This window comes from Callithrix jacchus, chromosome 8, assembly GCF_049354715.1.
Source record: "Callithrix jacchus isolate 240 chromosome 8, calJac240_pri, whole genome shotgun sequence".
Lineage (NCBI taxonomy): Eukaryota > Metazoa > Chordata > Mammalia > Primates > Cebidae > Callithrix > Callithrix jacchus.
In genome coordinates this window covers 125856375-125873050 of record NC_133509.1, presented here as the reverse complement: position 1 = coordinate 125873050, position 16676 = coordinate 125856375, and the positions used below count along the sequence as shown (strand labels likewise).

At 39.2% G+C, this 16676-nt stretch overlaps 1 protein-coding gene and 1 pseudogene across 6 annotated transcripts in view; one reads left to right on the top strand and one right to left on the bottom strand.

Moving 5' to 3' along the window:
• The window catches only part of RPS6KA5 (ribosomal protein S6 kinase A5), a 199372-nt gene that overhangs the window by 48533 nt on the left and 134163 nt on the right, over positions 1–16676 (top strand). For all 6 annotated transcript variants that reach the window (XM_009006445.5, XM_078335613.1, XM_035261269.3 and 3 more), the window contains exon 2: positions 10606–10677. In XM_009006445.5, the coding sequence (XP_009004693.2) occupies positions 10606–10677 (72 nt within the window). The remainder of the gene's footprint in view (positions 1–10605; positions 10678–16676) is intronic.
• LOC100412284 (dnaJ homolog subfamily C member 17 pseudogene) lies at positions 8728–9632 on the bottom strand (annotated as a pseudogene).

Sequence of the window (16676 nt, the reverse complement as noted above, 5' to 3'; positions counted from 1 at the left end):
CAGGTGTGGTGGCTCATGCCTATAATTCCAGTATTCTGAGATGCCAAGGTGGGAGGATTGCATGAGACAGGCATTTGAAACCAGCTTGGACAACATAGTGAGACCTCGTCTCTATTAAAAGAAAAAGCCCAGCAACCTTGAACTAGGTAATTTACAAACAACAGAAATTTAGTTTTGACACTTCTAGGCACCAGGAGGTTCAGTGTCTGGTGAAGGCTCTCTGCTTCATAGATGGTGCTTTCTAGCTGTGTCCTCACATGGTGGAAGGGGCCAGCAGGCTCGCTCAAGCCTCTTTTGTAAGGGCACTAATCCCATCCATGAGGGACTTTGGATGGGATTAGTGCCTTTATAACTAATTAGTGTCCTAGTGACTAATCACTTCCCAATAGCCCCACTTCTTAATGTCAACAAATTGGGGATTAGATTTCAACATACGATTTTTGGAGAGAAACATTCAGACCATAGCAGGGGCCAGTAGGGAAAAATGGAACAGAATAATTAATTTATCTTTGAAATTGAGGACCCTGTCCTGTGCCTTTTGTAGTTTCAACACCCAAGACGGGTATTCAATGGATGTTTCTTAAACTCAGCGTTACAGCAGTAATTCTCGGGTTTACTCTTTACTCTTCATTCTAGTTTTTTTTTTTTTTTTTTTTTGAGACGGAGTTTCGCTCTCGTTACCCAGGCTGGAGTGCTGTGGCGCGATCTCGGCTCACCACAACCTCCGCCTCCTGGGTTCCGGCAATTCTCCTGCCTCAGCCTCCTGAGTAGCTGGGACTACAGGCACACGCCACCACGCCCAGCTAATTTTTTGTATTTTTGGTAGAGACGGGGTTTCACCATGTTGAACAGGATGGTCTCGGTCTCTTGACCTCGTGATCTGCCCGCCTCGGCCTCCCAAAGTGCTGGGATTACAGGCCTGAGCCACCGCGCCCGGCCTTCATTCTAGTTTTTACTCAGACCAGACCCTCTTATATACACCTCATTTACTGCAATACCTCATCATTTTTTAGCAATCATTTTTCCCTGCTTCTCTGCATTTTGTACACTACTACCAGAAGAATTTTTCTAAAACATTACTTTTATCAAGTCAAGAGCCATTATTATGGATTCAATTAAAGCTAGTTAGTCTGGCATTCCAGGTTTTGCTTCAGTTGGTTCCACTTACCTATTTTATGTTTTTCCCACATAAACTCATTGTAGCCAGTTAGAACAGTCCTTTTATTATTGTCTCCTAGGAACATGGTTATTTCTACTTATATCTTTGCTCCAGCTGTTCTTCCAGTCCAGAATTCTCCATCCATCCTCTCATTTTTTTGCTATTACAAATCCTACACTTCTTAGGTAAAGATTTAGCACATAGCCCAGAACACTGGCCTTTAGTAGGCACTCTTGAATGTTGAGTAAATGGGGATCTATATTCTCAGTGAGCTTTTCTAACTGTCTTCACACGATGATATTCTCCTTCATGTCCACAGACTTTACAGGCTTGTTTATTAAATTGCATTTCTCATATCTTATTTCAAGTTTAATAAATGATTAATTCATTGAATATAGTCTGGCATATGAATGCCTTAGTCATATACTGAGAAATGTATTTGAAATGGCTTCAAAAGCATTATTGTTCTCTTTATTGCTACCTTAATTGTAAAAGTGCTTTTAAATTAAGCCTTTAACATAAGTGAATCATTGGATCTAATCAAATGCTTTCAGCACATGCTCTGTGCAATTACATTTGTGCAGCTTAGCTGAAACTATGGCAACAGAGTGCAAAATGCATTTTTACTGATCGTTTTCCTACATAGGAGTGGAAAGTTCCAAGTTAAACATCTCACAACTTAAAAAATTATTATACAAACTACACTTATAATAGAATTGCTTAGAAAGTTAAGAAGCCATTTATCAATAATAGGTTTGTGGCTGAAATCCTGGTAGACCATGACAAGGGTTAACAATAGCTACCTTTGGGTTGGGATTATGGGAGATTTTCAAGGTCTGCTTTAGACCTACTTTTTAAAAAAAAAAGAACAGTGAACCTGGATTATTATTATTATTTTTGAGAGGGAGTCTCACTCTGTCGCCCAGGCTGGAGTGCAGTGGCATGATCTTGGCTCATTACAACCTCCGCCTCTCTGGTTCAAGCAATTCTTCGGCCTCAGCCTCCCAAGTAGCTGGGACTACAGGTGCATACCACCATGCCTGGCTAATGTTTTTTTTTTTTTTTGTATTTTTAGTACAGATGGGGTTTCACTGTGTTAGCCAGAATGGGAACCTGGATTATTTTATAAAGAAAACAACCACAAAGTTATTTAAATCTGAAGGAAAAGGCAATTTTCTTTTTATCCTTAAGTTTACTGTTTTAAAAATTACATTAATTGCCACCTCATATCTACTAGGATGGCTACTACCAAAAAAACAGAAAATATAAGTATGGACTGAATGTGGAGAAATTGGAATCCTCATGCACTGTTAATGGGAATGTGAAAAGGTACATATGAGGGGATTTCACAAAATTCATGGAAAAATTGGTTAAAATTGCTTTGTGAAAGCATTAAAACTGTTTACACCTCTTTTTCCCTAAATGATTAAACTTAAGGCATTAATATAAAAAAATTAAGTGCTTTTGGAGAGGAGCACAGTTTAAGCTGATACAATAGAGGTAAACCTGATGTAGACCTTGAAAAGATTTAAAATACTGATTTAGTCCAAATTTACTAACATTTAACAACTCATGTGGGCATCAGAATAGACACCAGAAACAAACAACTGATATAGTCATACCGCTGTGTACCAGTTGATTAGCTCTATTCTAAGTTTTTAGTTTGTTGATATTCTTTGTTGTTTTGTATGCTTTTGAAAAGTTTTCATAGGCATTCTTTCTATGGGAAGGAGTTAATCTTTTTCTTAGTTGGGATTTAGAGGCTGAGGGTAAGGTTTGATTCCACTATTCTGTTATAGTCACATATCCAGAAATGCCTAAACCCTGCTCTCCCAGGACTCTTTTCCTTCAGGAGTTATGAGTGATCCATCTGCAAGGCACAAGTAGCTAGTGGGAATCACAGTACAAATTTAATAAGAGTTGTGCAAGCATCCAACACGCCAGTGTAAACTCTTCTGTGGAAGCTGCATTGGTGCAGGTAGTTTAGGTTTTAATGCCTAAGTGAGGCGTCCTACTTCCCTTCCAGCTCCATCTAATTATAATCTTTAGACCAGCATGTTCAGGTGTGTGACTTAGAAGGCTAGAATGGAGAAGAAACTAGTGAGTAAACACCAGTAAAAACCGAAATCTTAGTTTCGGGTTTTTTTTTTAACAAAGATACCATATACTAGCTGGTTTAAACAACAAACACTTATCTTTCACAGTTCTGGAGGCTGGGAATTTCAAGATTAAGGTGCTGGCAGCTCTGGTGTCTGGTGTGGGCCCACTTCCTGATTTGCAGATGGCCGTCTTGTGTCCTTGCATGGGGAAAGGAGAGAGAGAGAGGAAGCACAGACTCTCCTGTCTTATAAGGCACTAATCCCGTCATGACCCTCATGACCTAATTACCTTCCAAAGGCCCCCTCTCCAAATACCATCACTTTGGCGATTAGGATTTTAACATGAATTTTGAAGGATACTAACATTCAAATCATAGCACCAGCTCCCAGGAGAATCCCTGAATCTGCTTAGCTAACTGCTATGTACGTTGAAGGGAGAAGTGCAAGAGAATGGCCAATCTGTCAGGCTACACAAGAAATTTGAGGCAAAAAACCAGAGACCTTGTGTGGAGGCTGATCTTTTAACACAGTGACTGTACCTATTAATCGTGCCCATTAGGGGTTTTGGACTCTTGAATAAATTAATTAGTCACCTTTCTTACCTTTGGAGAGAACTAGAAAGGGAGTTGGGCAAAGACATGCCTGGCATAGGAAAAGGAGCAAAAGTCCTTTTTCTCCTACAAGCACAATAAAGTACCATCTCCTTTTGAGTATGAAGAAAGACAATGTACAATTCTACCAGGACTGTTTCTGGTACAGTCTGGTCCTAGGCATGCGGGTAGCTCTACATCATCTGAGAAGCATATTTTGGACTTTACTAAAACATGTGAATGACTCACACATGCAGACTTCTGCCATTGGTTGATGTTTTATATCACCCTTAGGGTGAGATAAAATGTGTAAATATTTTAAGTCTTGTTCTAATACTGTTAATATTATTGTAGAGAAGTTTGAGCTCTTGTTCTTAGGTTAACAATTAAGAGAAATGTAATTTATTTTTAGACTTTCATGCACATAAGCTTTAGTCATAATGACAAAATAATAGCACAGGAGTGAAAACTATTTAGACACCTAGACTCACATGCTTGAATATGTGTTTTTTATTACTTAGGATTCTATATAGTATGATATTTTCCATTTCCTCTTATGTGTTTGCCATTAACACAGTGAAAAAAAAATCTTTGTAATGGACAAATACTCCCCCATGCCTAAACATGATAGCGCTTACTACCGATTTGCTTTCATACGTGTTTATTTACTTTGCCTAATAAATATAATGGAAAAGATTCAGATTCAGGAAGAGGGGCAAAAAAAAAAAAAAAGAATCATGTGGTTATTAAGTTCAAGAGCTCTGAGATGGGCCTATATCATATCACCTTTAAAATTTTTATTTTCGGTGGCCCAAGCCTGTGATCCCAGCACTTTGGGAGGCAGAGGTGGGCGGATCACGAGGTCAAGAGATCGAGACCATCCGGGTCAACATGGTGAAACCCCGTCTCTACTAAAAATAAAAATTAGCTGGGCATGGTGGCGTGTGCCTGTAGTCCCAGCTACCCAGGAGGCTGAGGCAGGAGAATTGCCTGAACCAAGGAGGCGGAGGTTGCGGTGAGCCGAGATGGTGCCATTGCACTCCAGCCTGGGTAACAAGAGCGAAACTCCGTCTCAAAAAAAAATTTTTTTTTAAATTTTACTCTTTTAGAATAATTTATGAGGGCAGTTGAAGTTAAGGCTAAGTGCAGTTCACACTATGGAGATTCTGGTGGAGAATAGTAGACTCTTAAAAACCTGGATGAAACTCAAAGACCATAGGATAAGTAAATGAAGTTGAAAGCCAGAAAACTACATATTGTATGATTTCATTTATATGAAATTCTAGAAAAGTTAAAAGTGTAATGACTGGAATTAGATTATTAGTTACCCTGGAAGTGATTGGCTTCAAAAGGACATTGAGAAACTTTTTGGGGTGATGGAACTGTTTTATATCATGCTTGTGGTGGTGGCGTTGTGACTATACAATTACCAAAATTCATCAAACTGTCCATTTAAGTAAATAAATTTTATTGTATGTAAATTGTACCTTAGTAAAACTTAAAAATACGTTAACTATAGATTTTTGGTGCTCAAATGTCTTCAGTTAATTTTTCCTTTGAACAAAGACAAGAACCAACGGAATGTTATCTGACAATCTCAGACAATAACTTTGAGGACTATCATAAGGATTAAGATTTCTGTATCCTATTCTATCATAGTTTCAACTGCATGGGTCCCAGGTGTGATTAAGAAAATGAAGACAAAATAAAGGTGTACATGATGGCAAGCTTGATTACCAAGAGCCAGCTCGTCCATAGAGAGCCCCACCCAGGCAGTGTTGAAGGAACTGAGAGGCAGACACCCAGATAGAACAGCAAAGTGGGTCTGTCTGGGGGACCAGCAGCCTTCTGAGCTGAAAGCCTTAGGAGCTGACAGCATTCCAGCCTGAAGGCCTCAAGCAGACTCTGACCCACATTTATTCTCTCTGAACAGGTGATCATTATTAACAAACAGATGTTTGGTATTTTCTTTTAACATAAAATATGCCAAGTAGGCAGCTGGTGCCTGCTTACAGGCAAAAATTTAATATTCTCCATGAGGGAGCCAGGGGGGCAGGGTCAGATATCTTAAAGAATTGTTTTAACTGGTTTATGATATTTATACATTGTCCTGCCACTTTGAATGCCCCAAGTAGTTTTCTACTTGGGAGGGGCGGCTAGGTTTTCCTTGACATCGTTCTTCCTGGCAAACAATATATTTTTACCATGCGCTCAGCATTCATCAATATTCATAAACTTAACATTTCTCGACACTTGATCTTTGGTTCTATACCCCAAACTGAAACCTTGACCTTGGTGAGCTGGGCTGGACCACATGGACCTGCTTAAGGATTTACTTGTTCCTTTGCCCTACGCAGATACCTCTTAAGATTGTTTACTGGAATCTTGCTGTTCTTAAGCAAGAAAATTCCAAGAAATCTAAACTCTAGCAGAGACTTGAGATGGAAGAGAGTGGTTTTTCTTCATAAGCCCAGGGCTAAGCTCTTTTCAAGACCAGCATTCTTTAGTTTTTCTAAGACCTAGGACTTGAGGTATGGGAGAGAGAAGAACCTCTTCCAAGCTCTGCCTTACCTACTAGCTGCCTGGGAACATTATGGGTGGAAAAGCAATAAAAAGAGTAAACAAAACTCTTAGCTGCTAAACTAATGAGAGCAGGAACCAAAGAGAATATACCTTGAGCTGCTACTCATCGCCTGGACATCTTCTACCCTGAGTACAGAAGGCACTGATACCCTTCCTCTTGAGCCCTGGGGATAGGAGGCTTGAACTCCTATAGCAGGCAAAGTGTTAATTTATGCCAGAAACAAAATAATAAAGGTAGTAGATTATGAACAAAAACAGCTCTTCATAGATCATCTGAGTGATCTTTGTGAATGACTAGGGTTTCCTGGGTAGTATACTTTGCAAAAGAAAGTGTAATTAATTTATAACCTCTTTTAATTTCCTATGAAAGTTAATGTGTATCAACAAATAATTCCTTATCTTCTTAGTGTAGCAGCAAATATAGGTAAGTAATATATAAATATAAAGCAAATATAAATATAGATATAATCTAGTATATGAACAATGCTTTTGGAAAGCTAGGCTTGTACATTTCTCAGGAAATAAAAAATGAGTCCTAATAGTAAGAACCAGGAGTAATTATTTTTAACACATGACTCTTTAATAATGTCTTAAGCTTTTTTACATAATAAAATAATGGAATTTAACATTAGAAGAAAGCCAAATCATTATTTTAAAAGTGGTTATCTCTTATGAGTTTGGCTTTTTATATAATCTACTTGACATATTAGAGAAAGATAAGCCATTATGTGTTTATTTTAAAATACTACCTATGTTTCTGGTATTCGTTTTAGATCTATATTGATGCCAATGTGAACTCTAGGCCGGGCCATGTACATTGATTTATTCTTACTACAAAATCATACATTAATAGTAAAACTCTTTTTTTTGTTTTGTTTTGCTTTTTTGGGGGGGGGGGGAGGGGACGGAGTCTCACTCTGTCGCCCAGGCTGGAGTGCAGTGGTACAATCAGCTCACTGTAGCCTCTACCTCCTGGCTCAAGCGGTTCTCCTGCCTCAGCCTCCCAAGTAGCTGGTACTACAGGCATGCACCACCATGCCTGGCTAATTTTTGTATTTTTTTTTTTTTTTTTGAGACGGAGTTTCGCTCTTGTTACCCAGGCTGGAGTGCAATGGCGCGATCTCGGCTCACCGCAACCTCCGCCTCCTGGGTTCAGGCAATTCTCCTGCCTCAGCCTCCTGAGTAGCTGGGATTACAGGCACGCACCACCGTGCCCAGCTAATTTTTTGTAATTTTAGTAGAGACGGGGTTTCACCATGTTGACCAAGATGGTCTCGATCTGTTGACCTCGTGATCCACCCGCCTCGGCCTCCCAAAGTGCTGGGATTACAGGCTTGAGCCACCGCGCCCGGCCCTTTTTTTTTTTTTAGTAGAAATGGTTTCACCATATTGGACAGGCTGGTCTTGAACTTCTGACCTTGTTTGTGGTCTGCCGGTCTCAGCCTCCAGCCTCCCAAAGTGCTGTGATTACAAGCATGAGCCACCACGCCCATCTGTAAAACTCTTAAAAACAGAAAATAGAATGGTGGTTCTCAGGGCTGAGAGAAGAACCTGAGTGATCTTTGTAAAAGAAAAAGGGAGTAGTTGTTCATTGGATACAGTTTATTTTGCAGGATGAAAAGGTTCTAAAGATCTGTTGCATAACAATGTCTATATGGTTAACGATACCATATGCTTAAAAATGGTTAAGATGGTAAATTTTATGTATTTTTGACCACAAGTTTAAAAAATTTTTAATTATGAGTTTAAACTTTGGAAAGACACTGAAATTATTTATACCCGAAAACTTTTAATTCTAGATGTTTATAGTTTTATTTTTTTCAAATTGGAGTCCCAAAGCATTAATTTATTTACAAACACTTATAATACTGCTTATTGGCACACAGCAAGCTCTGTATAAATTTAACTCATTTAATCCTCATTAAATTCTATGTGGTAGGTATTATTTTGTTTTCTGTCATTTTATAATGGCCATTTTCTAATATACAGAGAATTTGAAAGAATTGTATGTTGAATACCCTTATACTTACTACCTAGATTCCACAATTAATGTTTTGTTGTATTTGCTTTTGACATATCTGTTTATAGCTATATTTATTTATAAATGTATCTTATTTTTAAAAATGCATTTCAGAGCAAATTGTAGATATCAGTATGCTTTGAGGATCCATTTTACATTATTGGGATCTGAGACGCAGACAAGTAATTTGTTCAATGTCACCCTTTTTTTTTTTTTTAACTTTTATTGGTGACATTGAAGAAAAGGGCTGGGGAGCGGGTGGCTGGAGCCCCGGGGCTACATGGGAGGCCCCCTCTGGTCTTCCCGCTGCATACCTGCAGCTTGGCTACCTGGTGCATGCGCATCACGACAAGGCTCTTGAGGCTCTCGAGGCTCTCGTAGTCCCTCTGTGACAGCACTGAGCCCTTTGACGGTGCTGGGTGGCCCACGGTGCTCTGGGGCTGTCCCTCCAACCAGGAAATCTTCAGAGGGTTATCCACCAGGCCAACTTCATTCTGGACAGCCAGCTCCGCAGCCTTGACGGTCGCGAACTCTACCACAGCAGTGCCTGCCTTCTTACTAAAAAGCATCAGGTTGAGAACCGCACCATACTTTTGCAAAAGTCGTAGAAGGATGTCTTTGGAGCCACCTTTTAACTCATTCTCCTTCCTGCACTTCCATTTTAGTTTTAGTTTGAGGGTTCCTCGGCCTTCAGTATTTTCTGTCTTTCCTCTCAATCTCTGGTCATGCTCCTGTATCTGCTCCCGGATCAGCCTCTGCTGTTCCTCCAGCTGCCGGGAACCCTCTTTTCTCAGGGGTTCGTTCTCTTGCTCTAGTGTCCTGGTGCCCCGACTTTCCTCCTCCTCTCTTTCCTGGGCCTGGGCCTGCCGTTCCTGGGCCTCCAGATCAAGCTTCACCTTACTTCTTTCCTCATCAGGTTTCTGGGTCGTCTCTGCTGCCTGCTTCTTGGCTTTCCTGATCTTGTCATACACAGCTCTGGCTGCAGCATCAGTCAGTGCCTCCAAGGCCTGAGAAAGCAGGTGGAGGAGTTCAGCTGCTCTGGGATTATCTGGATTTTTGTCTGTGTGGCAGGGGAGGGCCTACTGTCTATATGCCTTCTTCACCTCTTTGTCCGCCACCTTCTCCTCAATTCCTAGCAGCCCTTACAGGTCCATCTGTAAGAGCTTCTTGGTCACTGCCATGGTTCCAGCCTGACAGAGTCATACGACCTGTCAAGGGCTTTTAAGTGGCATAACTAGGATTTGGATCAAGCCTTTCTTAACCACTTCTACAGAGTACTAGTTCACATAATTTTGTGGTTAAATACATCGACAAATGTAGTATCTTAGTCTTCTTATCTATGCACGTATTTCATAATACAGGATCTGTAACGTCCAGCAGTAAAGAAATCATTTACCTTTAAGCCAGGCATTTCCACATTTGTTCCACCAAAGCACTCTGCTCCCCACGTCTCCCCCAAACATAACACCTATTAACACTTCATAGGATAGGGCTAGAATTCAGTGGAATATGTTATGGAAAATGGTTATTTATAAGATATCCTAATTTTATTTATTCAAGACAGAATACATTTTTGAAGAGTTTATATTTTTAAACATAGTCCTAGAATTTTAGAGCTGACGGGGATCCTAGAGTTCATTGAGACCAACACTTTCATTTCAGAGATGTAGTAATGGAGACATAGAGTATTCAAGTGACGAATGCATACTAAATTGTGTCCGAGTATTTAGTGGCAGAAGTGGAACTACCGCCCAGTCTAGAACCTGGGGATGGCATTAATAGATACTCAGTAAATGTTTGTTGAATAAATTAATATATCTTCTCAATCCATCCAGTTTTTTTCCCGCTATGTATCTATCTATATGTTAGAATTTTTATTTATTTTTGGAGTATATTGGTCAGTAGAGAATAATCTGTGGTACAAATGATATATATAGTTCCTAAATTCCAAAAAAAAGTTTTATTGTAATGTATAACATACAGAAATTTATGCAAAATATGCTGTACCGTTTAACAAATAATTATGAAGCAAACCCTGGTTAATGATTCAAGTCAGGAAATGGAGCATCGAAGGTACCTGAGAAGCCCCCAGGAACCTTCTTCACTTGCTGACCCTAATTGTTTCTTTTTTCTCTCTCTCTCTTTTTCTTTTAGCTAATTTGACAGGACATGCAGAGAAGGTGGGGATAGAAAATTTTGAACTTCTGAAGGTCCTTGGAACTGGAGGTAAGTCTTAAGTTAATTGTTTTCAAGGAAAAGAAAAAGTACTTGTTATTCCTGTGATGAAGGATTGATATCCCTAGTACGGAAATTAAAATTTAAAAAGCATGAGGAATCCATTAGGAGAACTGTCAAAGAACATGAACAGACCATTCATAGAAGAAGCACAAAAGGCAAAAATTTAAAAAATTGGCAATGATTTAGGGAAACCAGTCCCTTTTACCCTGCTGTTGGGAATGTAAATTCAACCTTTACACAGGACACTATATTTTATTTTATTATTTATTTATTTTTATTTTATTTTATATTTTATGAGATGGAGTCTAGCTCTGTTGCCCAGGCTGGAATGTGGTGCCATGATCTGGGCTCACTGCAACCTCCGCTTTCTAAGTTCAAGTGATTCTCCTGCCTCAGCCTCCTGAGTAGCTGGGATTTAAGGCACCTGCCACCATGTCCCGCTAATTTTGTATTTTTAGTAGAGATGGGGTTTCACCATGTAGGCCAGGCTGGTCTCCAACTCCTGACCTCAAGTAATCCATCCTCCTTGACCTCCCAAAGTGCTGGGATTACAGGTGTGGGCCACTGTGCTCAGCCAGGACAAAATATTTTTTAAAAATCACTACTAACATTAAAAGAGTGCTTGTTACATGCCAAGTACTCTGTGGAGGACTTTATATTGATTGTCTTATTCAATTTTCATTCAACTCTATTGATATTCAATGCACATAATTTGTAATAATGAAAAACCTAAGACTGTTTAGAAACCCAACAGTAGGGCTTTGGTTAAATGGAACATGGATCTATATGTTGTATAATATAGAAAATGGATTTAAATGATCTACTTTTATTAATATTTTGGAAAGCTCTCCAAAATAAGTTTTAGAAAAGCTGCAGAAGAGAATGTACAATATACAAAACATATGAATAAATATAAATATCTACATGTATATAAGGATGTGGAAAATATCTACATGTATAAATATATGCAGAGAAATCTCTAGCTGTGTGGGTGTGGTAGCTTATGCCTGTAATCCCAGCACTTTGGGAGGCCAAGAGGACCCTTTGAGGCCAGGAGTTCAAGACCAGCCTGGGAAACATACTGAGATCTCATCTCTACAAAAAATAAAGAAAAGAAAAATCTCTGGGATGTACATGTTTGTATACACTAAAATTTTAGTAGTAGTGGGATTTCACATGATCTTGGTTTTCTGCTTTGTACTTTCCTTTGCCTTCTGAATTTTTGCTACCACCGCTCTTGCTGCTCAAGAATCAGGGCTGACTTAAGGGGGATATGATCTGTGTAGTTGTAGAGATCCCCACATTTAGAAAAGCCCCATGTTTGGTGTAATGCTCTGCTGTCACTGTTCTGAAATTATGAGTCATTCATGAACAAGGCACCTGCATTTCCATTTTGTGCTAGGCCTTGCCAGTTACGCAGCTTCTTATCATGTGTATGTTTCCTATTCAACTTTCCCTCTGGAGTATGTTGTTCTGCAGCCACCGCTGCTGTGAGAACTCGCTTCTGTCATTTTTCTTCCATCAGGAGAAGGTGCAAAGGAGGCCTTTAAGTCTTTTTTGTTTCCATTCTCAACAGGCCTAGAACCTCTTTTGCTGGAAGACCAGGGAGAGCCTCAGAGGACAGACCATTTTTCTTTTCTACTACAGTTTAGCTTCTCACTGTCAGGGACCTCAGAGTTCTAGCCCCTGACTGGATGGATTACACCTGTCCATATAAGAGTGTCTGCCCATCCCTTCCAAAATGCCAAACATTATAACAAGAGAAAAAGCCTTTCTTTTGGGTTTCTGTAATCAATACCAGTCACTTCTCTAGCCTCATGCCTATGTTTAAGTTCACTTATGTAAGCTATTTTAGGTCATTTAGTAATGAGCCTTTATGCCTACTGCTCTGCCATTACAAGTTCTTTATAACCTCCCTGAGTAGTTTAGCATGCCATATAGCCCAATCTTTACAGTTACCAGTGAATAAGCCCAATGAATAGTTTATTCCCATCAACTAAGCATTTTATTGTCGGAAATTCAGTATAATTGTCAACCTGGAGATTTTTTAAACATCTAAGCTCTACCTCACCCTATTCCTAGGAAATCATGCTTTCGAAATATCAAAATAATATCCTCTATTCCTACCTTTGTTTCCGGTTTCAAAGGCAATGTCTACTCAAAGGAGAAAGAGAGTCACTGTTCTGTGGTGACTCAGTTCCCTTAAAAATAGTGTTTGTATATCTGGTCAAAGTTCTTAAGGTTGATATATATTATAAATTTTCTTTATAATATCTGTTTTATCTGCATGTTTTTATCTGTGTGTGGCTTTTATTTTATTTTTTTTGGTAACAGCTTTATTTTATTTTATTTTAGTAACAGTTTTATTGAGCTATAACTCATGTTCCATATTGTTCCACTACTTAATGTGTGCAATTCAGGGTTTCAGTATATTCACAAGTTGTGCAGCTATCATCACAGTCAGTTTTATAACATGTTCTTACCTCAGAAAGAAATCCTGACCCCTTTAGCTATTAATGCCCAAACAAGCTCACCATCTTCCCCAGTCCTAAACAACCACTAACTGACTTTTTGTATCTATATATTTGCCTCTTGTGGGCATTTCATATAAAGGGAAACACAAATATGTAGTACTTGGTGACCAGCTTCTTTCACTTAGCATAACGTTTTCTAGATTCATTCATGTTGTAGCACACATCAGAACTTCATACTTTTTGTGACTTATGATTTCATTGTACAGGTATATACCACATTTTGTTTCTCTATTCATCAGGAGATGGACATTTGGGTTGTTTCCTTCTTTTGGCTGTTATAAATATAATACTGCTTTGGAGAATAGCCTGGCAAAATAGTGAGATTTTCATCTCAACGAAAATTGGCTGGGCATGGTAGTATGTGCCTGTAATCCCAGACACTTGGAAGGCTGAGGTGGGAAGATTGCTTGAGCAGGAGTTTGAGGCTGCAGTGAGCCATGATTGTGTCACTGTAATCCAGCCTAGGCAACAGAGCAAGACCCTCTCTCTAAAATATAAACAAATACATAAAAATAATGCTGTTATGAACATTCATGTACAAGTTTTTATATGAACGTATGTTTTTCTTTTTCATTTTTAAGTGTTTTATAAAAAGTCATGCATACTTTTAAATATTTTGAATAGAGGCTCTGTAAATTCTCTCAAGTTCAGTTTACAGTAATCCTTAATGTGAAAATAGTCTTATTCCTGTTTCACTACAGGTTAGGTTAAACAATTTTAAAACAGGAAGAAATCTGTGAATGGTCTTTTTCCCTTTTTACTACAGGTTAGGTTTTCTGTCATAGGAAGAAGTCTGTGACAGAAAAATATTATATGCTTAAACTTGTATCATAATCTATATTGCCTGAAGAGTTCATAGTATTGTGGCATATTTTCTGCCATCTGCCATGTAGATGGCAGAATTCCATCTAAGTTAATTATAATTCTGTAATATAAAATTGCCAGGAAAATAGCATTTGGGTAAACAGAAATTTTCTTAGTGGGTGACTTATGCATAGCAGTTTCTCAAATGTTTTTGAACAAATGGTTGAGTATACTTATTCCATATAATAAGGGATTTCTATAAAGATCCTTGAAAATTTGAAAACAAATTGCTATTTTTATTTGCAATGTTTACATGACTTTCCACGTTTTAGAGATTAGAACTTATGTTCTTTTTCATATTAAAGTTTTAGAAATGTTGGTTTCTGGTTTTTATCGAAAGCAAAACTTAGTAAAAATATTAGTATAATTGATCAAATGAAACTACTGTTTAATACTTTTAATTAACCCAGTTATTTATTTTATTTTAAAAATAGATTTGTAGCAGTTTTTAAAGAAAATATTATCTTAGACTGGAGATCATGTTTTATTCCAGATATGGTTACAGGTAAACAGCTTTAATCTGCCATAACAGATAACTTCTCTATAGCAAAATAGACATAGCATTTATAGAACCTTCTCAAGGACACTATTAAAATGTAATATTATCAGTTTTCATCATTAAATTTTGTAGTATGTAACAAGAGCCCTGAGACTAATCCTGTTCCTTGAGCTGTTAATTTAATATATGGCAGTATACTCCAAATACAGAAGCAGAAAGAAAAAGGCAGTTTTAGGTGCAATGGCTTATTCCTGTAATCTCAGCACTTTGAGAGGTTGAGGTGGGAGGATCATTTGAGCCCAGGAGTTCAAGACCAGTCTAAGCAACATAGTGAGACTTCATCTCTACTGAAAAATTAAAAAAAAAAAAAAAATTAGCCTGGGGTGTTGTAACACTTATAGTCCCAGCTACTAGGGATGCTGAGGTAGGAGGATCTCTTGAGTCTGAAAGGTTGAGGCTACAGCAAGCCATGATTGTGCCATTGCTCTGCAGCCTGGATGATAATGCAAGACCCTGTCTCACTGTAGCCTTGAACTCCTGGGCTGAAGCAATCCTTTCACCTAAGCCTCCTGAGTAGCTGGGACTGCAAGCATGTGCCACCATACCTGGCTGGCTGTTTTGCTTGCTTATTTGTTTATTTAGTAGAGACAGGGTCTTGTTATGTTGCCCATGCTGGCTTCAAACTCCTGGGCCCAAGTAATCCTCCTGACTTGGCTTCCCAAAGTACTGGGAATACAGGGAAGAGCCACTGCATGTGGCCACAGTCATTATTAAACCCCTAAGTGCTAGATAAAGAATTTTCCTTACTCTTGCCAGGTAATCTTATAGATTGATAGAGACTATTCAACTGCATAGATTACCTGGCAAGAGTAAGGAAAATTCTTAAGTTTGAAAAAAATTAAATGGGAGTAGGAATTTAGAGAAATAAACAAGCTGCCTGAGGGCAGAAGTTACACTGGAGAAATCTACCAGTGAATTGTGAGCTAGTTCTCTGGGTTTGCCATTTTCATACTTCATATAGAAGAGTGCCTCTAAGGCACTCAAGAGGTAGCAAAGGCTACTGCTCAGTAAAAGATTAAATGGGGGAGAGAGATCCAAGATGGCCAATTGGCAGCAGCTCAGGATTGTAGCTCCCAGTGAAAGCACAAAGAGTGAGTGGACGCCACACTTCCAGATGAATTTTTGTTGCCCACGGACCAGGAGATTCCCAGCGGAGGAGCCCTATGGGTCGCCAGCATGACTCTGTTGGCCGGCATGGCGGTTCTCAGTACAGAGTATACAGGACTGGGTGCCCTTTTAGTTGGCATTTGGAGCTCTGGGGGCACCCATTCAGCTGACTGAAAAGGGGACTGAAGTGAAGAGCCAGACCAGGAGATTCCTGGGCAGAAAAGCGCCACAAATCTCAACGCTGCTGTTTCAGCTGGCGCAGTGGGTTGCCACAGGGGAAATTACGCAGATTCAGGCACCTTTTCAGTGGGCTACTGTGGGGGTCTGGCACTTCTGCTGGGGGGCTTCAGTCCAGCGGAGAGCCTCGGCCCCACTCAAGTGTTCTTAACCTGGAAGAGGGAGTGCACGGAAGAAAAGATAGATAGAGAGCGGGGTCTGGAGGACTGCCAGGCAATGCCGGAGCAAGAAGTGCCAAGACAGCAAGTTTATTTGTGCAAATTACAGGTTATATACCTTTCAGTGTTTGAGGAGTGACATACATTCCATTGTATCTTGAAATAAAATCAAGAACAAAAAATCACAAGAAAAGGGTTACAAAAGTACAAAAAGTATGACTCTTAATCAAAGGGTGTACAGCAAAGGGACAAGAAGGTTTGCAAAAAGGGGGTCATAAATCTAAACATGTGTTTTTCTAAAATCAGTTAAGCAAGCAAGATTGTTAACAAGGTATAGCTGGACCTTTCCAAATATCATTCTAACCTTGCCTATTCATATAGGATCATATGCAAACAATATGATTGAGTTAGCAGAGGTAAACAAAGTCATACAGTTATTGTGCAGAGAAGGAACTAGGAGGCACACAATGTCTAACCATACAATGTCTCGTTAGACCACAAGGCCTGAGCTCAGCCATTCTGTTGCAA